This window comes from Xenopus tropicalis, chromosome 3 (genome assembly GCF_000004195.4).
Source record: "Xenopus tropicalis strain Nigerian chromosome 3, UCB_Xtro_10.0, whole genome shotgun sequence".
Taxonomy (NCBI): Eukaryota; Metazoa; Chordata; class Amphibia; order Anura; family Pipidae; genus Xenopus; species Xenopus tropicalis.
In genome coordinates this window covers 89,247,986-89,274,809 of record NC_030679.2, presented here as the reverse complement: position 1 = coordinate 89,274,809, position 26,824 = coordinate 89,247,986, and the positions used below count along the sequence as shown (strand labels likewise).

The following is a 26,824-nucleotide window of genomic DNA, read 5'->3' as shown; positions in this document are numbered from 1 at the left end:
TTAATTACCATTAAAGTATTACTATCAAAACACATCAGTTGATAGAGCTTCTCCAGCAGAATCCTGCATTGAAATCTGTTTTTCAAAAGAGCCAACAGACTTTTTTTTATATTTAATTTTGAAATTTCACATGGAGCTAGCCATATTTTTCATTTCCCAGGGTGCCACAGCCATGTGATGTGTGCTCTGATAAACCTCAATCATTCCTTACTGCTGCGCTGCAAGTTGGAGTGTTAGCACCCCCCCCTCCCTTTCCCCCCCCAGCAGCTGTTCAGCAAAACAATGGGAAGATAGCAACTACCTAAAATCTATATTGCTAAGTGGTAGATATCAGTCTGGCTTGGGACTCTTCCAGGTATATTGGAGTAGGAGAAACAATAGGTTATCTGAAAGCAGATCTAATGTGTAGCGCTGGCTCCTTCTAAAGCTTAGAATAAGGCACAATCCACTGTGATGGCTGCCTACAAACAAGTAGTACAGCTAAAAATATATATTTGTTGATTCAAGAATAAAACTTTAAATGGTGGAGTGTATTATTTGCTATGTAAACAGTGCAATTTAAAAATAAAGTGCACCATAAATAAAGTGCACCCTTTAAAGTAGAAGGAAAGGCTACATCACGGGTGCCAAAATGTTAAGCACCCCCCGTGACTTTAATCCCTTACCTTTTACCAACTGTGAGTGAGTGTCTCATCTTCCTTCTCCTGTCCTCGCGCCACTTTCACTTTTTTACTCTACTGTGTATGCGTCGGCCCAGGGAGACAGAAGAAGGAAGAGGAAACGCTTACTTTTAGTTACCCTGGGTGGGTGTGGGGTAAAAGGTAAGCAATAAAATCACTGTGAGGTGCCTAATATATGTTACCCCTCCCAGTGATTTTTACCTTCCCTTCTCCTTTAACCTAGGCAAGGTATTAATGGTAATAGGGTTATTGTTCACATCATTGCTCCTTTTAGGATTTCCATAGGAATTATCTGGCAGGTGGCCGGATTTCCTATCAATGTAATTTGTTTCTAAGATAAATGTGACAGCATTTTTCTCTTTACTGATCAGATAAATTAAATGTCAGTGTTTGTGGTGCTATCTTATGTTATGTTGGACATCCAAAATCACCTTTAATAGACCTTTTTAACATGAATGCAATAAAGTGGGCTTATGCTGAACGTTGTTTTGCCTATTGTATTCATGTTTAGTGCCAGAAATAATAAAAGCTATAGACATCTCCTAATTAAAACAATAGGAAAAACATACGTTCAGCATAAGCCCACTTTATTGCACTCAGTTGCACATCCTGGTCCAGCAGAGCACAGGAAGAACTCCTAAAACTTTCTCTGATAATGAGCTGCTCAAAGGCAGTGGCTTTGTTCAAAAGCTATGTGGGATGCACTGAACAAATTGCCTTGTTTATAAAGGTAGGAGGAAAAGGATGGTCAGTGCTAAAACCCAGCTTTCAAAGTAGTGTGTTAGAATGGCAAAAAATATCGATTTTTTTTTTTTCTTTTTTTAAACAATTGGCAGAATACATTTTTAGCACAAGCCCTATTTGTGCACTCATTTTTAGCAATTATGTTTTCGGTGTATACTGTCCCATTAAGGGTCACCTGAAGTACTGGACATGTATGCTTTTGTGAAGTTGTTCCTTGTTATAGAAGATACTAGCTGTCAACAGTTGGAATATGTACATCCTTTTTGTTTATCTGCATAAAGTTAAAAACTGACAAAATCTCATGTTGTGACAGACTAAAGCAGGCCATTGAATAAAAATAAGCTGCTGGCTTGGCCCCTCTAGACAATGTTTGCAGCTTACTGCCCTGTTAATTTGTCCTCCCAATATGTATTGTACAGGTTAGATCACCTTGTTAGGGGATTATATCTGCCTTGTGGTGCTCTCCCAGTGGGTTCTGCATAGGCCCCGCAATATGATCTGGTCGGGAGTCCAGAAACCTAAGAATCAGATCAGCCCAATTTGCTCCACCCTGTGGGTAGGAGCCTCATTAAATGAGCATATCTTGTTTGTGCAGGATAAGCTTGCGTGAGTCAAAAATGGTATATCTGTGGGAAACTGGTCAAAGGGACCTCCTGCCATGTTCTGTTAAGATGCAAAAGCTGCAGAGACATGTTTCTAGGCAGTCAGTTCTATACACCTGAACTGAGTGATAGTTTCTTTGAATCTGTGGTCTCCCACATAATCTTTGTGTTCTACAAAATCCATCAAGATTGAATCAGAGTTGACCAGTCATTGCAAAAAAATCTGGTACACTAATAACTGCAAGAACTAGTCTGGAAGTGCAAATATCAGATCCTGTTGTAGGACAAAACTGAAAACAGTCTGATTAAGTTTATGTGTGTTCTGAGTGCTTATGGTTATTACTAGCATCTTTCCTGTGGTTTTAGCTCCTGAAAGTGGCTTTTGATGAAGACGTTCCATCAGAGGCATCTGAACTTTTTCGAAAGAACCTGCATAAATTACGGTTCCCCCAGGATGTCCTGGGGACCTTTCCATTAACTGCTGGTCTCACAGTTCAGCACAGTACACAGACTAGAGCTAAGGACAAGAACCCTTCCCTCAAGTAAGTACCACCACACCTTTCTACCAGACAGTAACTGAAGTACTGCTTTTCCAAATCTAATATAAGAGATATTTCTAAATACTGACTTCTGACCTTTAATTAAATACCATGCTTTCTTAGTGATACTTGGTTAATGTAGCCTGTAGGGGTATGATCAATTGCACATATTTGTATCACCTTGAGATACAAGAAGCTTCAACCCACACATGAAAGAGTTCACAGAAATGCTACCTAATTAATTTGAACTAATTGACATTTAGTATATAGAGATCCATGTATCAGGCATTATATGTAGGGTTATGCTAAAGCTGCTGGCAATTAAGCAAGCAATACATTTATAAATCGCTCCATAAAATTCCTTAAATTCCCTAAAAGGGAATATGTACCCATTTTATAAGCACACTTTTCCATTTATGATTAGTATCTGGTAAAATGGTTGCTCTGATGAGCTATAATAAAACTTATTTTGTAGATTCAAAGGAAACGGTGCTCTTTAGTGGCCAAACTTTTAAAGAATTGTAGAATGATTTCTTCATTTCATTGACCAAGTTTCTATTTTTGCTTTTTCAATAATAAAACAACCAGAAAAGTGGGCAAAAACAGAAGGTCATAGTTGTAGCAGTAAAGATCGCAGAAGACTGAAGGCAGGAGTGCCAACTATTTTTTTATTTTTTATTTTTGTAGATTGTACAGGTATGGGATCTGTTATCCGGAAACACAATATCCAGAAAGCTCAGAATTACGGAAAGCCTGTCTCCCATAAACTCCATTTTAACCAAATAATTTGAATTTTTAAAATTGATTTCCTTTTGCTCTGTAAAAATAAACCGTGCTTTGTACTTGATCCCAACTAAGATATAATTAATCATTACTGGATGCAAAATAATCATATTGGGTTTAATTAACGTTTTATAGATTTTTTAGTAGACTTAAGGTATGAAGATCCAAATTACGGAAAGACCCCTTATCTGGAATACCCTTGGTCTGTGCATTCTGGATACAGATCCTATACCTGCATTATTTTATTGAAAAAGAAAAGAAGTCAGCAGCAGCATGTTTTTTTTTTTTTTTTTTTTTTTTCAACTAACTAAACTGAATTGTTCGATTTTTTCCTCTGTGTCTGTGAGCAACGTACATCACTTCTAATTCATTAGTATTAGCATTATGAGATATCAATGAAATTGAGTTTTAGTAGCCTAAACACCCTGCCCTGGGGATAGCATGCACAGAGGAATAAGTCCTAGTCCTGCCATGCCTGCTGTATCCTTAGTTTTTTATTCTTAGTTTTTTTCTGCCTTGGTAATGGCATGCTGCTCATGTGACATGCCCATTCATCATGCATCAGGATTATTAATTCCTCTGACAAACAAAAGATGGCATAAAGACACAGAATGGGGAGCTGCTGTGGATTGCTTTAATGGCATTTTAATTGTCATTGGGCTGCTAAACTTCTGGGCTGTTACAGTAAAATACAGGTATGGGACCCATTATCCAGAATGCTCAAGACCTAGGGCTTACAGATATGGCGTTGTTTCATAATTTGGATCTCCATACCTTTCTCCCTGCACTTGGTTTCATGTCAATTTTGTACCTCAATCAGCTCCACCTCAGGTCTTTCTGCTACTTGCAAGGATAACGGATCCTTTACATGTACAGTATTTACATTTTTTTAGGGTTTAGTTATACAGGTATGGGGATCCATTATCTGGAAATCCGTTATCCAAAAATTAAGCCACACATTGCTCACTATATCTTAAGCTATATATTTATAGCAGCCTGCTGGTAACAACTGAAATCCATGTGCTATTTTGGGAATAGGCCAGGTTTAAAAATGCAGAAGCATTGGCAGCCAGTGCTTGGGGCACCAGCAAATGAAGTGAAGAGCTGTAACTCCTTTTCATTTTTGTTGGAATGTTTGACCAAATGATTGGAACAATAGAAATGCAGCAATACAGTGTATGGACCTTGTACTACTCTTCATCCATTCAGCTAGTGGGATGATCAGTTGAGGAGAGCATACTCAAACGCTGTCTTTTAGGTTAGTGTGCCTCTTAAGCCCTCTCTATTGCAGTGACCCCATGTCTTTTTCTGTAGCCCACTCCATGTCACTGATGTATTCCAGAGCCACGTGGCTATGAGTTTTTCTCTTGGCCGCTTCTACAAAGACACGTAAGACCATTATGGCCTAATTTTGGGCTAGTGTGGGCGAATCAGCGCTTGGGTGCTCACTTCTCTTTCTCTAATATTTGCTCAGTGCAAGTAAATGCACACGTAAAACCTCACAACAAACCTCTGTACTTTACACCAGAAGGCAGCAAGTCTCTGTTAATGATGACAGCTTCCTATAATGGGCAACATATTTCTACTCTGTTTTAAACTGTGAAGTTTAATAAATTTTCCCGTTTCTTTTTGTGGCTCTCATTAATTATTCTGCAACTTAAAACTTGCTGTCTGCAACATATGAATAAATGGTGCTGTCTTTCTCTAATATTTCGCATGGTTTTGGGTGTAGGTCATCAATTTGTACATCAAATATTTATTCTAAAGCTGTTAGAGTTCTACATTTGTTAACTAAGGGAGTTCTTCACATTGCCTGTTTTGTGGTTCATGTCTTTGTTCAGAACCCTATCTAAGAACCTAGTTAAGAATGCAAAGAAAACCATTGGGCGACAATACGTGACACGCAGGAAATATAGTCCACCGTCCTGGGATCATCGTGGAAGTCAGAATTCACTGGAGCAACAAAGTGATGACATTTCCTGTAAGTTTTTATATAGGTATAAATGCTGAGTGCCTGAAATAAACATTTATTATTTAGAAGATAGAGATAAAATACAAGCTGCTCTTGTGCAAGAAATTTGGCAGCATTCACATGGTGAATATACACAGCAGACTGACAAGGTTCCTAATCATGTGAACACAGAGTATAGTGTGCACAGTAATATTAATTATTGTGTATTTGTCTTTAGGTAAGTGAACGCGGAAGCTTTAATTTGTACTTTTCTTAATATAAAGTTTCTGCCATAAAGTAAACCTAAAATGACTTTTTGATTATGGCATGTAAATACCTCCCTATCTGCACAGCCAGCACATGGCCAGCACTGTATATAGGGCTACATAGGTGGCATTATATTACTGTATTTTTCCAACACTGTTGAAATAGGTATGAGTGCTTACATCAAATAACCATATAACTGTATCAATTTAAGTCTTGGTCTCTGCAGCATTTATGTGTATGCTGTGCAATAAAAAGTTCACTCAAAACTTTCTAAAAAAAAATATGCTTATTTGTTGTCAGTATTCTAGCTAGCTTTAGAAAAGGCCCTATAGGACTGAGATTTGATGATGACAGTTTCATATAGATATTTAGCCTTTTATATAAGGTAAGGAAGGGTTGAATACATGTTTTTATCTCAAATCTTAACCCTTCTCACTCCTAACCCAGTTCCACTTCTTTGGGTCTTCAAAGGGTTAGTTTAGCTGCATGGTTTAGGAACCTTTTTACAGTTGAAAATCATAAATTAATGTTTCCTTACCTTTGTCAAGGTTTAAAATCACTTTACTGTAAGTTCTCTCATCTAGTGAGGGTGTGATTTTATTCTTTATTTTCTAATTTGTCCTTTAGTATCAGAGGAGATGGAAAGGAACACACTTACCACCTCAACTTTAAAGGCTCCAGAGAAACAAACAATAGGAAATGTGGCAGAACGAGCATGTTGCCGTGATTACCAACGTATGGGGCTAGGGACTCTAAGCAACAGTTTGCAACGCAGCAAGAATGAGCCCTTCAGAATCTCTACTGTAAACCGAATGTATGCAGTGTGTAATAGGTGAGAGATGAACTTTTCAGCAATACTGCAGACTTACCTAGTTCAAACCCAACCCATGTACTTGTTTGACTGTCCAAACTGATTATGTGTAGAAAAATAGTTAGTAAAGGTGCTTCCACAGCAATCTTTGTGTTTGCATTTAAAGGGTTGTTTAAAGTTTGCACCAAACCAAAATTTGTACAAATAAAAATCCATGGCCAACAGGCATTTTATTTTAAATTCATTGCTGAGTAAATCTTTGTTTTGTAAACTGGTTTGAGGGAGTCTAGATTTTCTATTTATTTGAAAGAATCACCTTTTTATTAATACCAGGTCTGCCCTGGTATTAGTTATCATCCCAGGCTAAATTCATCTTTGATATCATTCTCCTGCAAAACCGTACCAGAAGGCTGTTTAGAGCTGTACCCAGTTGCGTATTATAAAAGCATGATATAAGTTTATGCAAAGGTGCTAAAGTAGTTTCCCAAATCAACAAATCTGACTGATTAAAACTGTTGCTGATTGGTTGCTATTAGCAACTTCACTGGGGAGCAACACTTAATATTCCATTTTAGCTGAGGCTCCTTAGATTTCTTGCTCCCTGACAGATATGGCTAAAGAAGGCCCTGAGATTTTTGATGGTCCTGCAGGTGTGTAATACAAAGTTTTTAAAAAAAACCTATTAAGAATTATACATTCTGGATTATAAATGCTATGTTATAAATGCTAATCTTTGTTTATTATCCCCTGCTTTCCCCTAAGCTATCCAGGGTTGTTGATTGTGCCACACAGCATCCAAGACAATACTCTGCAGAAGATTTCACGTTGTTACCGACAGAATAGATTTCCTGTTGTGTGCTGGAGGAGCCCCCGAAGTAAAGCTGTGCTGCTACGCTCAGGAGGGCTTCATGGCAAAGGGGTTGTGGGTCTTTTTAAATCTCCCAATACTACTGCCGTTGGTAAGTAAATATTCCTCAAACATAAACTGGCCTCTGGTTAGATATGGGGCCATGATTGATATATAGCTACCTAGAAAGAAAGTTTTTTGTAAAATGCAGTCAGTCTTGACCTTTGTTAGTCTTTCTCCACACTTTAACTTTACAGATTAAAATATAATATTGTTGATGTAAAAAAAAAAAAAATGATCAGCTTTAGAATTAGGCACTGATTTGCTTGGGCCTTCATCTTGCAGCCCATTGATAACCCTTACAAAAGGTAGACTGGATGTTGAAACCTGACAAGCCTTTTGTTGTGTTCTTTAGCTATAAGGCCAATGGTACTAATTGTGCCCTAACAATTTTTCTATGGGAATTGCGTGGAATTGACAGCACTAGCTGCACTTGTGTGGTTTTTAAACAAGAATCATCAAAAAGCACCAGTGCTAATACTTTTGTGCAATTGCCTGTGAACATAATAGGAGGCAGCAGGGGTGATCAGCCATTTTAATACTCATTGTTTTAGGTGCTATAAACATGGCAAATAAAACATCTGGGAGTTGCCTAGGTCTGCTGTATACTTTTTTATTTATATATTTGGAATATGTTCAATTTGAAAAACTGTTTAATCCAGGCAAGAAGGGACTATAACAACCATTTCCAGTTAGTGCAAGTGTGTATGCACTCCATAGAAGTGAAAGATTTTTGGTATTGCAATTGTGAGACTTGAGCAGAAAATGCAGTTCTGTTTCCAAAACCCAAAATATATCAGTATCCATTCTTCTAGTTCAAAAAATCCACAGTGTGTAGAGGATGCTTTTTTGATGCCTTAATGCTGCTTGAATACTTTAATATTTTGATCATTTAAGTCCTATTAAATCATGAGTATGTAGATTTTTTTCTGAATTTGTTTTTTTTTTTTTGTTTTTTTTTTAAACAGGACAGTCTCAGACTGATTCCACTTCTCTTGAGCAGGAAAAATATCTGCAAGCTGTGGTTAATTGTATGCCGCGATTCGCAGAGATGAGTGGACGTAACACACTTAGTGCATTTCCTTCTGCACATCTTTATGGTGAGGGGGTCAAACATATTATGGGAGGGCAAGGGTAAAGGTGATAATGAAGAAAGTAAAAGCAGGATTGTAAGCGGGTAAGAATCTCCATGGAATGGTGATGGGGACTGTGATATCAACAGAATTTAATATCTTTTTATATAGTTTGTGCATAAATATAAATTAATATTTAGTAAAGATTTTATGGAGGAGTCCATCTTCAGGGAAACAAGGGGATAAAAGGGATCAGCCAGCAGTCCTTGTGCTGTTTAGTATGAAATAATAAAAGCATTGTTTAAAGTCTTGTTTAGTGAAAGGGCAACAAACATTGGAATATTGTGATCCCTACAATATTTCCTTGTTAAGATGAATGAATCAATGATGGGGTCGAGCAGAATACTGTGCGGTGTTTTCATATAGCAAGGTAATGCTTACAGAACTAAGTGAAGTGGACAAAATTTTGAAAACAGTGTTCCACATCCTTCAAATACCTTGTATAGTTTTTTCTAAGTTTAATACATTATCATACTATATACAGCTCAGAACCTGCCTTGTACTAAAGGCAAAGTGTTTAATATTTTAGATCTCCCTTATTTTGTTCTTTGCCTACATATAAATCTCAGGTTCCCAGGGTTCCACCTGCACACAATGTTGCCCCATTTCTTCCACCACTGAAAACTGAATCTTTGTACAAAAGCTCCTTTCTGGTTCACCCACACTAAGTCCTGCATGATACGCCCTCATACCTGTGGCATTTTCATAACTTCCTTGCATCCATCAATCCTTCACCTTATTTACCCTTTCCTCAAGGTATCGTCCTCTGTCCATTGTCGCTGTTGATGTGCGAGGCATAAGCCACATGTCTTAATTCAGATGTGGTCTGTCTGCATTAAAATATGTAGTGTGGGCCTATTTTTTATTCATGAATGTTATAGAAATCTCTTTTGCTGTATGTGATTACTGAGTGCAAGCTTTTTTGTTATTTCTGTCTGTGGATTCTCAATATGTAAATAGGGAATAGGCCTCCTTGTTGTGTAACTATCAGTGTATAGGATATTACTGTATTGCAAACTATGGACCTAATTTACTTACATTCAAATATTGTTTGTATAAAACAAAGAAATTTTGTTTTTATGTTACGATCATCTGCACGTATGCTACACCTTGGCTCAACTGTCTACTGCCTTATTTTCTGCCTCCACTGTTTCAGGCAGAGGGGCTGGGATTATGTTTTATCAGCAGTGTGTCTGTACAACATTATACTGCTCTTTTTGACTAGTTCCACCCATTAATTGTATGTTTTTCTCCCAAGTAACATTGTAATGCCCCCTTGTTACACGCATAGACTTACCTTAAAGGGGACAAAAATACCTCTTGGTCTTTTTAACATAAGAACATTCATTAGGGCTAATTAAAAAATGAATACACACTATCAGAGTTTACAAAATAAATATACATTCATACACAGGTTTTCCATATTTTGGATCTTTACACCAAAAACATTTAAACATGAATTAAACCCAAAAGGATTTTTTTGCCTCCAATAAGGATCAATGATATCTTAGTTGGATCAAGTACAAAGAACTGTTTTATTATTACAGAGAAAAAGGAAATCATTTAAAAAAAAATAGGAATTATTTGCTTATAATAAAGTCCAGTGATCCGCTGCCACTGGCTTGTGAGCAACATGTTGCTCACCAATCTCTTGAATGTTACTCTCAGTGGCTTCAAAGCGGGTGCTTATTCTTGAATTCCTGGCTGGGAAGTTTTGGTTGAATAAAAACTTTGTGTAATGCCAAACAGAGCCTTTGTAGGCTGACAGTCCACATAGGGGCTGCCAAATAGCCAATCATAGCTCTTATTTGACAACCCCCTGAACTATTTTGATGCTTTTTTTCCATTTGAATGTGACTCACACATATCAAAAGTTGGGGACCCCTGATGTAGTCTATGGGAGATGGCCTTCTTGTAACCATTCTCATTAATGGGTTTCTGCATAACAGATCCTATACCTGTATATTGAACTTTTTGTATATGTAGAATTATATAGTAAGTTACAGAGTCTCTTAAGGATGTCATTGTCACGTTTTTGACATTAGCGTATGTGCTGTGTCCCGAAGAGGGCGATTTGAATGTATACAAAATGCCTAGACCCTTCTGTGATTTTACAAAGTAACAGTAATAAATAGGCATGAGTCCACCAATCTTTAAACAAAAGAAAATTTCCAACAAAAGCTCCTCCACCTTACTCTTTTTCCTGTATTTTTAATACTAAAGCTGATCTGCTCCCACCTCTGCTTACATAGAAAGGGGACAGCCATGATGAGATGTATCAGGAAATGAGTTGGAAAAACCTTTGTGATATTCCACTCATGCTCCCATGTAGGTTTTACTGTTTAAATTTCACATATTCACATTGATACTGTTATTTTCAGTATCCCAATATCAGTTTCATTTTGTTATTGACAGGGTTTTGATGTGTATTATAAATAGGCAAATTCTACACTGAACATAAGAAACAACCTAAATTGTTTAAAAATATGGTCTGTAAAGGTGGCCATACACGTCAAAATTGTGCTCTCCCTAACGACCAATTTCAGTGCGATCCGACAAACCTGTCAAATTATTGTAAGGTTAGTGGGCACCAAACGATTATATATCTAGCGATTTCTCATCCGATATTGGTCAGAAAAATGATCAGGCATGTTTGAAAATTTTCGGCGATAACCATAGAATTTGCCCATTGTCCAATTGTTTGCAGGATCAAGCAGGTAGTTTTCCTAGTTTTAACTAAACTTAACTAATTAACTAATTGCTTGAAATGGTCATTTTCATTAATGGGCAAATTGTACTTTTAAACAATCGTTTCAGGGTTAACTTGGTCCTATGATAAAGAAAAGACCTTTCTGATAAAGCTTACTTAGTTTTTACCTTTCCTTGTCCTTTAAAGATGGCAGGAATTTTATTACAAATTGTGTAAATGAGGTAAAGCCTTTGTCCCAGCATTCTCTCCGACCTGGGTCCTCAGTTAGAAGTTAATCGTATTTCTTTGCTTCCTTGTGTAGAGTGAAGCCCTGCCCTCACTTCCTGTTAAAGGAAAAATAAAGTCAAAGTCACTTGGGGGTGCCAAAATGTTAGGCACCCCCAAGTGACTTTGACCGCCTACCTTTTACCCCGGGCTGGTGCCCCTGTGAGGAAGGAACAGCACCAGCCCGGGGTAGCTGCCGGCGCTTCCTTGCTGCTGATTCGCTGCGCGCGCATGCGCAGTAGAGTGAAAAGCCGAACTTAAATGTTAAAGTCGGCTTTTCACTCTACTGCGCATGCGCCCACCGCTGGCACTCAGGAAAAGGAAGCGAGGAAGACGGAAGCGCTGCGCTCCAGGTGCCCCGGGCTGGTGCTGTTTTCTCCTAACAGGGGCACCAGCCCGGGGTACGAGGTAAGCGGTTAAAGTCACTTGGGGGTGCCTAACATTTTGGCACCCCCAAGTGACTTTGACTTTCGTTTCCCTTTAAGTTCTCGCTTCAATTTGACTACCTGTAGTCGACCTGGAGAACCTTCTGGGCATGCCTGGAGGCAGCAGGAGCCAGTCTGTGCATTAGCAGGGTTTTTGGTTTTTTTTTGATGAAAGACCTGAACAGGAAGTGGGGGCGGGGCTTCACTCTGCACAAGGAAGCAAAGAAAAACTATTAACTTTTAACTGAGGAACCAGGTCACTCTCAATGCTGGGACAAAGGTAGGTAATTCTGGAGGCTGTTTAGAGTAATTTTACTGATAGAAAAAAAAAGGTTTACTTATTCTTTAACCACAATGCCTGCGTACTGCATGCTTATTTAGTATAAGTATGCTAACACGTTAACAAATGTGCAAAGTTAAGTGTGTTGTTTTTGAGGGATTTTGTAATTTTTTTCCCTGCTAATACTTTAACTATTACTATATATTATTAATGTAATTAATCATTTTATATATATATATATATATATATATATATATATATATATATATATAATATAGATACTCGAACAAACGGGCCGCTCCACACAGGACTTATACAGAACAAAAAGATTTATTTAAAGACTATAACAGAGACTGATGTTTCGGCTGGTTCACCAGCCTTTCTCAAAATAGAAAGGCTGGTGAAGCAGCTGAAACGTCAGTCTCTGTTATAGTCTTTGAATAAATCTTTTTGGTCTATATAAGTCCTGTGTGGAGTGGCCCGTTTGTTAGAGTATCTATTCATATTATCGAGATCGAGATATATATATATATATATATATATATATATGGAATCCAGAAGCCGCACTCACAGGTCTTATGTGGAAAAAGGAAATCTTTATTGCCAGGAGAGTGAACTAACGTTTCGGCTGTTACACCAGCCTTTGTCAAAGTTGAACTTTGACAAAGGCTGGTGTAACAGCCGAAACGTTAGTTCACTCTCCTGGCAATAAAGATTTCCTTTTTCCACATAAGACCTGTGAGTGCGGCTTCTGGATTCCTTTTGTATCTGTTTATCGAATACTGCACCCAGGCAACTTAAGTGTATCGTTTCGTGAGTGCTGGCAGTCTCCTTTCTCGTTATATATATATATATATATATATATATATATATATATATATATATATATATATATATATATATATAATATATTAGAGAAATGATTGTGAATGTACATATATTAACATGTATGTTAGCAGTAGCTATCATTTATATAATAGCCCAGATAAATAAAATTGTGTAAAGATATTTAAAGCAGAAAGAGGTCCAGTTTGATGGCTCAGTGCACACAGAATATAAAGTTCCCCGGACAGATGTTTATACAGGGTATATAAGCCAGTATTTCTGCTGCAGATTCTCCAGACAAACGCCAGCCCAAGCTGGGTTCCCTGATGAAGCAGGTGATAGGAGGGAAGGAGGACAACCGAGGAGGTAGGAACCCTAGGGGTTCAATTATAGATGTGTGTGTCATTTATTTATGTTGTGTGTAAATTTCACTGCTGTAGGAAAAAGCTAACTGTATAATATTTAGAATGTTGTCTAACACTGTGCCCCCAGGAGAGTATGAATGCACACTTTTTTTTGCGTTGTGTTTTTTAGGCTTCACTCTGTGTGCACCACATATTCATGCTGTCACTTCTGTACCAACCCCATTGTTCCAGACTCATTTCCCCCCATTGTTCACTGGTGTCATATTTTACCTGTATTATTGGCTCATACATATGGTGATCTAACCTCTTATTGGCTTCCATCTGACCAACCTGTCATTTTTTCCCATTCCACCAACCTTACCATACCTCCCTATTGGTGCATTCTCCCTTTGATCCAGCTACACCTTTCTCCCTACCCCAGGTTACTCAGTTCGGGGTATAAAACACCCTGCAGTGCGACGTGGCTATATAGAGCAAGGTCAGTGTGCATTTTCTAGTGCTAACACTGCTTTGCTTACCAATGGCTATTACAGCTTGGTATCACTGATTTACTTACATTACTCAATATGCTCTTTGAGCTCTACCCAAAGTTTTCTTCTAATAGAGAATAAATAATTCTCTTATGTTGAACGTGTTATTAACTTACTATGGTCTTCCAAGAAAACCTACATTTGTTCACTACCAAGATCGAAGATTGTCCTTGCTAATTCCTGTTGATGTCTCTCTGTAGAAATACATTTTGTTTCTGAGTTCTGTTCTAGTGGTGGTAACACATGGTGGTAGAAAGTGTTCCTATGCATAAACAGTAGATCTACCATTGATCCAGTGCCTGTTTTCTTTCTTGCAGGAAAGTGGGGAAGTATGCGAGGCAGTGGGAGGCTCAGTGCTTATGCTATGAATTCGGATGTGGGGACACGATTGGCAGGCAGAGAGCTTGTCACCCACAATCAGAATGGAGGACCCTCTGAGAGTGCACTAACTCCCCGCAGGGCTGCATTGTACATAATTGGGGACAAGTCTCAACTTAAGGTGCATTTTCTGTTTTGTTCTTTGCTCTTTACACCTTTGTAGGATTGTTATAATGAATATGATATTCCTGGAATAAGAGTAGTCTGATCTTCTGATGCCACATCTCTTAAAGGCCTGCTCATCTGCTTTACCATATATTATGTGAAACATTCTATACAAACTGTTACATAGTTGGGAGGACCATGGCCACATGCACAACTGATAAAAATGCAGCTTCTGAGCTTCTTGTGGCACCAGCTATCCTGAACAGATTATCCTGCTTCAAACTAGCCCAGATCCATGCCTCATAATTAAAACTTTCTGGAGAAATTACTTCTTACTGGAATAATTTAATGGAGAAAATGTTGCCTATGCCAGTAGAATGGGCTCTCTTTAGCAAACCACCTTAAACAAACCAAAAAGGGCCTTTGCAGAAACATTAGCTGATGTGACACAAAACGCTATTCTACAGGAATGGTTGTCAGTGTTCATCCCTTTCTGTCACGTTAGTTAAAAGAAAACTTCATTACATATTTCACTTAAACTGGCTGGAGACTACACTGAACAAAGAATCTCCATACAAATTCTTCAACATATGGACCACGTAAACTTATTCCACAACACAATAAACATCTTCCATACAAACTTTCCAAACCACCTTTTTGTATGACATGGATTTTCTGATGCTATGCTCCTGGAAGTTTACCAATCAGCCAACCTCATCAGGAACCTCATCTCCCCTTAAGATTCTGGTACAAGACAAAGGCCTTCTTGCCAGATTAAATAGATACCCTGGTGCCCGCAAATAGTAAAAGAGACCTCAGACCTAAGATTTCTCTGTTTCTATGTTCAAAAAAAAATTGCAGTACATTAGATTAGAACTCTCCTCACCCATCACTGAAGAAATTAAAAAGCTAGTAACAGAATCAAAGCTTAGGTACAGTTGTATCTACATAAGTCGTCTATGTTATCAGTTTCTTTTGATATGTACTATGATAAATCTGTAACATACAGTTGACTGTGTGCTGAGCAATCTGATTTCTGCTTAGGGAGTGAAACAGGACCCTTTGCAGCAGTGGGAACTTGTCCCTATCGAACTATTTGACGTCAGGCAAGTCAAGGGCAGTTTTAAGAAGCTGATGAAGGCCTGTGTCCCAAGTGCCCCATCTTCTGACCCTAGCCAATCATACTTGCGCACCCTGGAAGATTCTGAGTGGCTGGTGCAGGTCAGTTTGAAATGCTTTATTTAAATTTTTTTAAAACGACTTCATGGTTTAATCTTTAGAGCATTTGAAGCATTGCTTTGTGGCAGATATTAATAGAATCATCTAACTCATCATTATTATCTCTCGAAACCATGAATACAGAAAGGGACAAATACTGCTTTTTAATTGCAGTTGCATTTACAAATAGCTACTGAAATTGTGTAACTAATGGAAAGTTGCTTAGACTTACATTGTGCTTGATTAAGCAAAATTATATTTTTGGACTTACATCCCCATTAAGGGCTGTAAGAAGCTATCACACTCCTGTGTACTTCGGAACCTCATTGACCAATCTTCTCTAATTTGCTCTCTTTCCTATTTTTCAGCTTCACAAGCTTTTGCAGGTCTCTGTGCTAGTTGTGGAGTTACTGGACAGTGGGTCTTCTGTTCTGGTTGGACTGGAAGACGGATGGGATCTCACCACCCAGGTATCATTGAGACAGAGCTTTCGTCTGTCTGACAGTATTTGCTAGTGATTTAGGAAATGTTAATGTTTTACTGTGAAACATGAAATTGTATTATTATCCCTAATATAGTGCAGACATGTTATACAATGTAGTGCTTTACAGCTTAGCCATGTAATTCACTGTATTTACAGCTTTAGTCCATTAGTACAAATTCTTTTCCTTTTTTCAGAAATCAATTTAATTGGTTGTGATCATATCCAGGCAGTCAAATTGAAGGTTCTATACTCAGAAGCTTTTTAGGAACTACCAGTTTCTGTTTGACAAGCATATATTAAAATTGTGCAACTTTTATTCACTCAGCTTGTAGGGAAGCACTACCAAACCATCAATAGTACATTTATAATGTACTAAAAATAGTTAATTTCTGGGAGACCTTCAAAGTGGGTCATAGAAAAGTACTATTTTCTTCTTTTCCTAATATCAGAATGTGACCCAGTACTCTGCAGTGCGGTATGTAACATCATAAAACCAGAGCAAATCATTTTTATTGCATAATGTAATTAGTCATTAAAAGCTGTTCTTGTGTTTTACAAAGGGAAGAAGGGATGTAATTTACCATACGAACTATTCTTTTCCAGGTTGTGTCACTTGTCCAGCTGCTTTCTGACCCATACTATAGAACAATAGAGGGATTCCGGTTACTTGTAGAAAAGGAGTGGCTCTCGTTTGGTCACAGATTTAGCCACCGCGGGGCCCACACAGCAGCAAGCCAAAGCAATGGATTCACACCTGTCTTCCTGCAGTTCTTGGACTGTGTGCATCAGGTGAGTGAAGAGGACCTGATGGCAAGTTGCCAGGCTTATTGTAAAGTCAGTGTTCTTAAGGAAAGTTGAAGTCATGTTATACACATTTGTGGCTTTATATTGTCAGTTAAAAAAAAAAATACATAAAAAATTGACAACAATCTGAAATTAGTTGCCAGAGTTAATGCTAGCCTTTATTTAATATAAAGGTTTGTCATCTCACTGTCGGCATTAAAGTGTCAGTATTACTTGGAAAAATCCCTGTGTAACTTTATTTTCTTAAACCAATCACTAATCTTATGCACCATTTTTATTTATGCTTCCTGCATACAGGTCCACCTTCAGTTTCCCTCTGAATTTGAATTTAGTCAGTACTACCTGAAGTTTTTGGCATATCACTATGTGTCGAATAGATTTCGTACATTCCTTTTGGACTCGGACTGTGAAAGAATTGAGAAAGGTAAATAGCCGCAACAGACATCCAGGGAAAAGTATAGTGTTGGAAATTAGTGTCCATTTGCACTAACAGGTTTATATTTCATTTACTAAATTTCCACTTGGTCACTTTCAGCTGTAAGTAGTTCTGCATATTCCCTGACAGGGAATGGTGATAAATGGTTGCTTTCCTGCTCAGAGAAGAGGGTGTTCTGCACCATATTTTTAGGCATAGTTTAGAATGGTTTCTACCTTAAAATAGCAATTATTTCCGTTTTAGGAGTTCTCTATGAAGAGAAGGGGGACCGTCGCAGTCCCCAGGTCTGCCGCTCAGTCTGGGAATGTATGGAGCGCCTTCACAAAAAGAGTCCTGTGTTCTATAATTACATGTTCAGTCCAGAGGATGGAGAGGTGAGATGGTTTGTTTAGTGCCAGTGAAGTTTACCAACTTGACCAATATGTAGTGTGTTTCAGCAGTGTGATGTTATATAAAGAAGTACACTACTGTTCCATAGGTTCTACGCCCATTCAGCTCGGTTTGGGGTCTACGTGTGTGGGATTATTACACCCATGAAGCATTGAGTGAGGGCCCCCCATATGACTGGGAGTTGCTTCAGGGACCCCGACATGAGGAGCCAGAAAGAAATGACAGCTCTGCCCCCCAGACTAAGCGCAAGATCATATGGCCATCATATAATTCACCTGCACGTGTGGAGCCAGATGCCATTACCCGTCTGTTAGAGGTCAGGCACTTGTCTGGAAAGTAAAAGCTATACTGGATTTGTCAAGTGGGATACAGCACTAGAGAACTACACAATGAAGGGGCTGTACCTGTACCTTAGCTTTACAATACACAAATATGTGTGTTTTATAGATGTTCGCAGACCCAGCAGCTTTCTCTGTATCTTTCATTTTATGCTTTTTTTTTTTTCTCTCTCTCTATTTACAGGAATTGCATAGTCTAGAAATGGACCTTGGGCAGGTTCCAGAGCGCTGGAAGGACACGTGGGATAAAATAAAAGCTGCTCACAGAACAGAGGTTCGACATGAAAGCCGCGTAAGTGAAACAGATCCATGATATATTGGCACTACCTGCATTGGGTTAGCTCCTGCCATATATATCTAAATTCAGGTTGCAGCAGGTAATAATTGCATAATCTTGCATAAAGTTGTAACACACTGCTTGGTCCAAAGGTATAGGTGTAGACAGTCAAGAAATAGGGCAACTGTCCAGTATGAAAAATGAAACATTAATTTTAAGATTCCAAAGTTTCTATTGTGTTAAATAGGTTTATAAAATTGTAAAACAGCACAAAAATCTTAATATTTTGTTTGTGGAATATATTTGCTAAACATTGTTTGTTTTTTTTTTTATTTGGCTTGGGTATTTATGGCTCCGACTCATTGAGGTTGAGACTTTTTTTATATAAATTAAGGTAAATTGTTTAAAATTAATATGAAAAATGTTTTCAGTAAATTAACTATTTGTCACGCTATATCTCTTACAGAAATCTAGTGCTCTACTGATGTCATCAAGTGTTTCCTCCCACCGCCACTCACTTGGCGTGTACCTTCAGGAGAGTGGGGTTGGTTCCACGCTTAATTTAAGCTTGGAAAGTGGACAAAGCACATCAAGCACACCCAGTAGCGCCGGAAAACTGGGTGCACGGAACAGCACCAGCACTTTATACAGTCAGTTTAACACTGCCGAGAGAGAAAACAGGTAAAGGATAAGTGGTGTAAAATATGCAAGCGGTAATGCACAATTGATAGAGATAGATGCATTGAAGAGAACATGCTACATATTACATAATTAGCAGTACACAGTGGGTAACAGCGTAGCTGTATACATGTGAGAGAATAAAAGAATATGCACAAGAATTTTGGAGGTAATAGATACTCCACATAGCCATGGGAGAGATCAGGGAAAATAAACCCTGTGAAGAAAAATGTTGAAAAATAGTATAGCAAGAACAGTAACAGCAGAGAATTGTTAGGGGGACAGGTATAAAAGAAAAAAAGGAAGGCTTAACACTGTGGCAAGAGTTACCTTACTGTGGGGAGAAAGCAACTGGGTACTCAGCAGCAAATACAATTACAGTGCACAACATTAAGATTGTTATATTCCTTTGTTCTTTTACACTGTAGGTCATATGAAGGGACTCTTTTTAAGAGAGGAGCATTTATGAAGCCCTGGAAACCTCGATGGTTTGTGTTAGACAAGACAAAACATCAGGTGACAAACTCACTTCCTTTTCATTTTCTCAAGCTGCCATTGGCTGCTGGCTAATCCACTCCAGACTGAGATGGAACTTTATTATCCAAATAAACTGATCTTAGCATGAATGGCCAGCTTTATAGTAATTGATGTGTTCCTGCTTTCATACGCATTCTGTTGAACCATATATTAATAAAGACCTTTTTTTTATGACCATGCATCTCAAAGGGATTTCCTCCTTATCGTACTTTATTTACATCCTCATCTCAACAAATATTTATTACGTTAACTGGATGTAATTAAGTCCATATCCTGCATAGATAATTATCAGTTAATTTAAATGAATTTAAATACTTGGCTGCTGGCTGTTCACAAACTAATACAGTCTGCATTTAAGCTAATCAGCCATGTTGGATCTTGATTTCTTATATCTGTGACTATAAATGGATGTACTTGCAAACCTAATTCTGAGTGTCTCTTTACTATTAGCTGTGGTCCCAGTAAACTCCATTTATATTACTGTTCTTCTTTGTTCTTTCCGCTATTAAATTATTCTTTTTTTCTTGATTAGCTTCGATACTATGAGAGCCGTACAGACACTGAATGTAAAGGTGTGATTGACTTGGCTGAAGTGGAAGCCATAACACCGGGCAATCAAACATTAGGGGCTCCCAAAAATGTGGATGAAAGAGCCTTTTTTGATGTAAGTTTTTTTTAAGTCTCACCAGACCAATTATATCCTTTTTTATGTCTCACTGCCTTGGCCATTAAAGGAACAGTAACACCAAAAAATTAAAGAGTTTTAAAGTAAATTAAATATAATGTACTGTTGCCCTGCACTGGTAAAAGTTGTGTGTTTGCTACAGTAACTCTACTATAGTTTATATATAATAAGCTGGTGTGTAGCCCCGGGGGCAGCCATTCAAGCTGGAAAAAAGGAGAAAAGGCACAGGTTACATAGCAGATAACGGATAAGCTCTGTAGAATACAATAGTGTTTTATCTGTTATCTGCTAAGTGCCTGTGCCTTTTCTCCTTTTCTCTCTTTTTTGGCGTTACTGTTCCTTTAAGTATGCCACTATGTAGCTGTCCTTAGATATATTTTTTCTATACCTACTTATCATTTTTCTGTCTAACTTTCCAGCTAAAGACGACCCGGCGAGTATATAACTTCTGTGCCACAGACGCTCTGTTGGCTCAGCAGTGGATAGATCGAATCCAGAGCTGCCTGTCAGATGCGTGAGGACTCCAAAATAGAATCCCCATGTTCTGGCCGGGATGCCCAGTGGTACCATGAAGGAGCTATGACACTGGGGCACAGAATACTGCCAGCTGTGATGAGTGGGAGTGCCCCAGAACCCTAAGGGCCTCTAGCTACTGAACATGAGTAAAGCCCCAGTAAATTATGCGGTTTGATATAATGACCCTAAAGTAACTGGGTGATAGCTGCCCCAGAGCTCTACAGATTCCCTAAGTGAAGGGAGTGAAAGATGCTCTGGTTCCTGCAGAGAAAAATTTACCCCTGAAAATAATCCCAAAATTCTGTATTAGAGGATACTCGGCATTCCCATGAAAACCTTTGTCACCCTCAGAATACAGACTGGTGCAGACTCTCAGAAGATTATAATACACCTGAATTCACTGTAATGAGGTCCCAGTACACCAGTTGGGTCCTCAAACATTCTTAAACATATTCTTCAGTTCTGTTGGTCTTTTTTCAGTAAGCCATTGTTTTGGTTTTTTGCTTTAATGAACATTTACCTAATAATATGCACTCATACAGAGTATAGCGGTGAGGGGAAGGGTTTGTCACCTTTACTTCCTTGTTAGAGAGTAACGAGTTATAATAATAAAACTACAGCAGGACATAGTAGGGGTGAATACAGCACCAACTCACTTTCTACATTCAGTGTTTACAAATATGTGAAACGTTTCACAATTGCAAATATTTGTTAGATTATTTTAGAAGATAAATTTTCACCATTTTATTTAAAAGCTTAGTATGAGCACCCGCCACATGGCTGTCAGAACGTGTAGTAGGGACTGTACATATGCACATCAAATGGGGTGTTCTGGGGGTCCTCCAATCAGCTTGACGTGTCTGGAGCAAGATTATGAAGAGTTGAATTCTTACATACTCTCACCCTCCCATTCTTAGGGGAAAAAAGGTGAAAACCACTATGGATTTTATGATGTCTACTGTGTCATCTTATTTTAATCACCTAGCACCTTCCCCACATGCAGACTGAAATGCAAACTGGGGAGACATTTCTGAAAAGCGTCATGTACTGATGTTAATATTCAGCATCACAACCTCACTGTCACTGAAAGTGTGGTGCATTCTGGGCCTTGGCTGTCAGCTGGAAGGACAGGACACATAGAATCTCCTTTATCAGTGGGAAAGTGTGTCCAGAGTGCAGTTTAACTGGTCACACCCAATGGCCACTGTATGTATTGCAGGGAATTAACAAGAAACACATTAACTGTATTTAACTGTTTGGCTGTTGTACTACATTTAATTATTATTGTATATTGTTGTATATAAAAGGATGAACCAAAGCAGCACAGGGCCGAGGAGAATTGTGGTCAGTCTGATGGAATGGAAAGCCTGATAAGCCTTTCACCACTAGAGAACTGGATTATTGGCATTAAGAAAGCATAAATATCAGTCAATTCAGGAGGCTACATTTGTTGTTATTGCACAACTTGGATCTAAAGGCTCGTTCATTAATTTCAACTGAATCTGGCACTCTAACCTTTTCAGTTTCCACTCTGCTGTCTTCAGGCATGTATTCATTAGTCATTTGCAATATCAAACAATTGGATATGGCCAAGAATTAAATGCTACACTATTATTGATGATAAACATGGAATTAAGAACAAAATAATCAGCCAGTTAAGTCCAGGTCTTGCCAAGTTAAGCACATACTGACCATTATCTGTCTTCAGGGAGTTTAATTCCAGATATCTGATCAGACCTTAGGCTGATGACACAAGGGGTATATAATAGCTGGCTGCGAATTGCCAAAGAACATTCCTGCCTCCTCCCATTCACATTAACTAGCAGATTTCCCATGCAAGTAAACGGGCAGAGGCAGGGTGGAAAAAAACACTGGTGGAAAAAAAAACGCCCTGTGTGCCATCAGCCTCCGACTGAGCTTGTCAGCTGAGTTTCCCAGCCATTGTCTGTAAAACCGCCTTGATAACCTAAAGTTGTATTTATATGTACAGTATTTTAATTATCTATATTTTTTACCATGACTGAACCATAGTGTTACAGGGTTTTAGACAATGCCAGGAAGATTAATTCTGCACTGCTGTATGTTGACTGGCACCCAGATTCTCCACCTGTCTGGGTGCATTTTGAAGGTGAATATAAAATAATGCATACTGAGTTAACCAACTACTCCTGCAAAGCATCACCTGATATCTCATCAGAACAGAGGTATTGTTTAGCCATATAGGAATGTGAAACATGATCACTGGAGCAATTTTTTTCTGTTTCAGCTGTGCGCATAAACTCGCTGGCTTTAAAAATTCCCTCTCTCTTGTTGTGAAAGACTGGTCAGCATTACATTCCCACTCCACAGCCCTATGGATGTTTATTGCTTGGTCAGTGCTGCCATTTTTAAAGTTGGACACCCTTTGTACATAATCCTTATTCTCAGGCTGCAGGTTCCTGATTTTGTAGAATACATTGGTTCTTGTACAATGTGTCAAACATACAGTCCTTGAGTTGTGCCTAGATATATAAAACAGGAATGTATCCAGAGACATAAAATAAACTAACAAATGTTTAATAAGATGCCTAGTTTGTTTGTATTATCAAACCTATCTGAAATAAGCTCTGACCTGTCTGCCAGTGTGAGTGAGTGGCACAAGCCAGCTGTATGGAGGCCTTTAACCAGAAAATGATGTTTGGTACAGAAGACTGAAGCGTGAGGCGTGTGTTCTCTTTCCTCCCAGGCTTTTATCCATTGATGAAAAAGTGCCGAAACCAACCAGTGCTGCCAGCTATTGATAAACCTGGAACAGGCTGCTTAACTTGTTTCCTGAAAGGGATATCCGTGTTATATTTAGGTGTAGATGGCTGTTTTAATATCTATAAATATGTAGGCAAGTCATGTATGAAGGTTACACAGTTCCCAGCTATTTGCTGCTGTGTGTCAGAGTTATGGGAATAGCTGACAGGCTGTAAATGCCAGTTTAATTGACCAACTTTTGTGTATTCTATATACCCTACAGCCAGCCATGTGCTCTGTGAATATACTTCTCAACATCAAGGACCATATATTGCCTTTTTAATGCATTTAAATCCAAACTGGCAGAGACCTCCATTTCTATAATCGGGTAAACTGAAATGAGCAAAGTCAGGAACTGCTTTCAACTGCCATTTCATTTACAGATAACATCAGCCATTTATAGCTGTACATAGCACAGAATAATCTGCCATTCCTCAGGGAACACTTTCATTCAGCACCCCCATATACAAAGATACTTATTCTCTTGTGATAAACATAGAAAGTTCTAAATACATCAAGATATTAGTGTGCAGTAAATGCTCTTCTTCTCTTCAATAAACACAAGTGTTTTGTTCAGATCAGTAGCCTGGATTTACCCTAAATATGAAAGGCTCAAAAGAGCAAAACTACATATAAGGTTTGGTTCAGACTGTTCCGTCCTCCATTCATATTAACTCCTGGATCTGTTACATTGCTATGTTGGTGTTATATATATATATATATAATATATATTAAATGTGTTTATGTTTTAGCTTAACTGAATACTTTGAGCAAAATGTACAATGACTGATTTGCTTTAAAGCTTAGCTGCATTCCTACAAGTTCTTGGCCAGTGTTCTTATATTGGACATTCAGAAATACTTGCCTGGGAAGGATCAGCTCTTGCCAAGGGTACTGGTTAGTCTGACTGGAGCAGATTTTATCACAAGGACAGGAATCCTTTCAGATACAGAATGTTTATATGCGCATAACATCTATTGTACAGCGTTGGGGAATATGTTGGTGCTTTATAAAGAAGTTGTAATTTGTTGAGAAAGTCCAGAGATGCATGAAGGTTTCTATGCTAGTTGTTATAAGCCATGTTATTATACAGGGAGATAAAGGTTGAGATCTGTTCCTTAACAAAAAAACATATACATTTTTTTAACCTATTGGCAAATCAGTTGCAGTTTCTCAGTGCGCTGTGCCCATGCTGACAGGAGGGTGACATGGCAGGATTTTCCCTGTGCTGATAAATGAACATTTAATGTTTGTCTGAATGTGTTTTGTCTGTGTTTTAGTCTGAATGCAAAGTTATCCGAATGCAGAACCGTTACAATCTGATACATTAGTTGGTACATTTCTCAGCAGCATGTTCAGAAACTTAGCGACTATTGTATCAGCAGGGCCATAGATAAGAAATGTATCAGCTAATGTATCCAATTAGAACAGGTTACAGAATCACTGTCCCCCCCTCCCCTCAGACTTGCTCCAGGGAGACATGAGAAGGTGAAAAATGAAACTGGAAAAGCAATTGAAAAAAGAGTCTTTATTTCTGGTGAATTATTGGATAACAATAGAAGTGAAAAAATGTTTGGAAAGTGAACTGCCTCTTTAAAGAATAAGTAAACCTTTTTTTTTTTTTTCTATCAGTAAAATTACTCTAAGCAGCCTCCAGAATTAGCTACCTTTGTCCCAGGATTGAGAGTGACCTGGCTCCTCAGTTGAAAGTTGATTGTTTACTTTGCTTCCTTGTGCAGAGTGAAGCCCCGCCCCCACTTCCTGTTCAGGTCTTTCATCAAAAAAAAAAAAAAAAAAAAAAAAACACCCTGCTAATGTACACACTGGCTCCTGCTGCCTCCAGGTGGGGCTTCACTCTGCACAAGAAGCAAAGAAAACGATCAACTTCTAACTAAAGATCCAGGTCACTCTCAATCCTGGGACAAAGGTAGCTAATTCTGGAGGCTGTTTAGAGTAATTTTACTGATAGAAAAAAAAAAAAAAGGTTTACTTATTCTTTAAGGGCAATGATTCACACAGGTGACAAAACCTATATAAGCAGTAAGTTAGGTTGAAAAAAAGACATATGTCCATCAAGTTCAACCTTAATGCCTATAAATAACCTGCTAGTTATATGTTATTACCCAAAATAGGGGTGGTGTTTATAACCTTTATATCATCTTTATTCCCCAAATAACCAAGGGACTATTTATATATGCCAGATTTAGTGGCTGCTGGTAACTCTCTATAGTGGCAAATAAGCTTCTTTTTTTGTTCTTTTTACAATGGCTTCTCTAGTTTGTCTGCAGTAGAACAGAAGACTTACAAACCATCTGACAGCTTTGTTCAAACTCTGAAGCTGCCTTTCTTAACCACTTCTGTGAGTATGGGTGAGTGCCAGTCTCGCCAGCTGTCATTACACAACATGCAGGGGCCTTCAATTTTTTTTCTCCCACATACCACGATTTATGTCACCACAGGGCAGAGGCCAGATATATTACTGGTATTGGCTGAATAAAGGCAAAGGGATTAAAACCGGGCCCTAATGGCTGGCACAAACAAAGGCAAATGTTCTCATAGTAACTACAAACAGATGTATGCATTTACCGTTGGCCTCCTAAACTTGCATTGCCCTGGCAGAATGTGTAAAATGTTAGCCATTTTTGTAAAATATGAGTGATCCTACCAAACATCATGCTTTTATTTTAGAATGTTGGGAAGCAGAGCCTACTTATCATTGCAGAATAGTAATCATAACGATAACTGGAAACACAGCTTATCTTGATCAAAAGTTGACTTCAGTTGGTACAGATCCGTCGGGGTGGCAATAAATGTTTTCAATTTATTAGAGATGTAATTACTAATGCTTTATTCTAGAATTTCTTAATCTACTTAAAATGCCAGGGCTGCTATTACATTAAATTGTGGCTAAAAGGCATCTAAACCCTCTGTAAAACTGTTCAACTGCTTCTCTAGCTCTTGAAAGGAGGCGGCAAAAACCTAAAGGGGCAGAGTATTTTGTTGTTTGGGTGTTCCAACTTCCTGGTGCTTATCAGCTACAGCCATTGTGAGGCTTTCAGATAAGAAGCAGTTCATTATACAGAGGGCTTCTGTAATTTATTTTAACTTGCTCAAAGAACTGGGAATTTTAAATTGGACTTTTATTTTCAGTCTTTGCCTTGATTAGTGCAAGGATTAACTAAACAAACAAAAAGATTAACAAAAAAAAAAATATATGCCCCTTTAATTACAGATACATAAGGAATAATGAAAAACCGCTTCCCAGCACAGTATTAGGGCTGTGACAGATGGGGAATTTAGGCGCCTGTGACAAATCTCCCTTGTCGTGGGCAACTTATCTCCCCAAAATGCCATCCTACCGGCAAGAATGTAAATCGCCAG

At 38.3% G+C, this 26,824-nt stretch overlaps 1 protein-coding gene across 9 annotated transcripts in view; it reads left to right on the top strand.

Annotated features, from left to right (window-relative positions):
- Positions 1–23,226, top strand: part of sbf1 (SET binding factor 1) — a 77,701-nt gene extending 54,475 nt beyond the window's left edge. For 2 of the 9 annotated variants that reach the window (XM_012958464.3, XM_012958463.3), the window contains 20 exons: positions 2,393–2,568; positions 4,663–4,737; positions 5,190–5,329; positions 6,194–6,398; positions 7,140–7,336; positions 8,253–8,384; positions 13,210–13,287; positions 13,708–13,764; positions 14,134–14,315; positions 15,344–15,520; positions 15,886–15,987; positions 16,605–16,790; positions 17,103–17,229; positions 17,485–17,615; positions 17,720–17,947; positions 18,154–18,261; positions 18,713–18,927; positions 19,353–19,440; positions 19,994–20,125; positions 20,566–23,226. In XM_012958464.3, the coding sequence (XP_012813918.1) occupies positions 2,393–2,568; positions 4,663–4,737; positions 5,190–5,329; positions 6,194–6,398; positions 7,140–7,336; positions 8,253–8,384; positions 13,210–13,287; positions 13,708–13,764; positions 14,134–14,315; positions 15,344–15,520; positions 15,886–15,987; positions 16,605–16,790; positions 17,103–17,229; positions 17,485–17,615; positions 17,720–17,947; positions 18,154–18,261; positions 18,713–18,927; positions 19,353–19,440; positions 19,994–20,125; positions 20,566–20,664 (2,835 nt within the window). In that variant the 3' untranslated portion in view covers positions 20,665–23,226. 9 annotated transcript variants of the gene reach the window in all.
- The last annotated feature ends 3,598 nt before the right edge of the window (positions 23,227–26,824 follow it).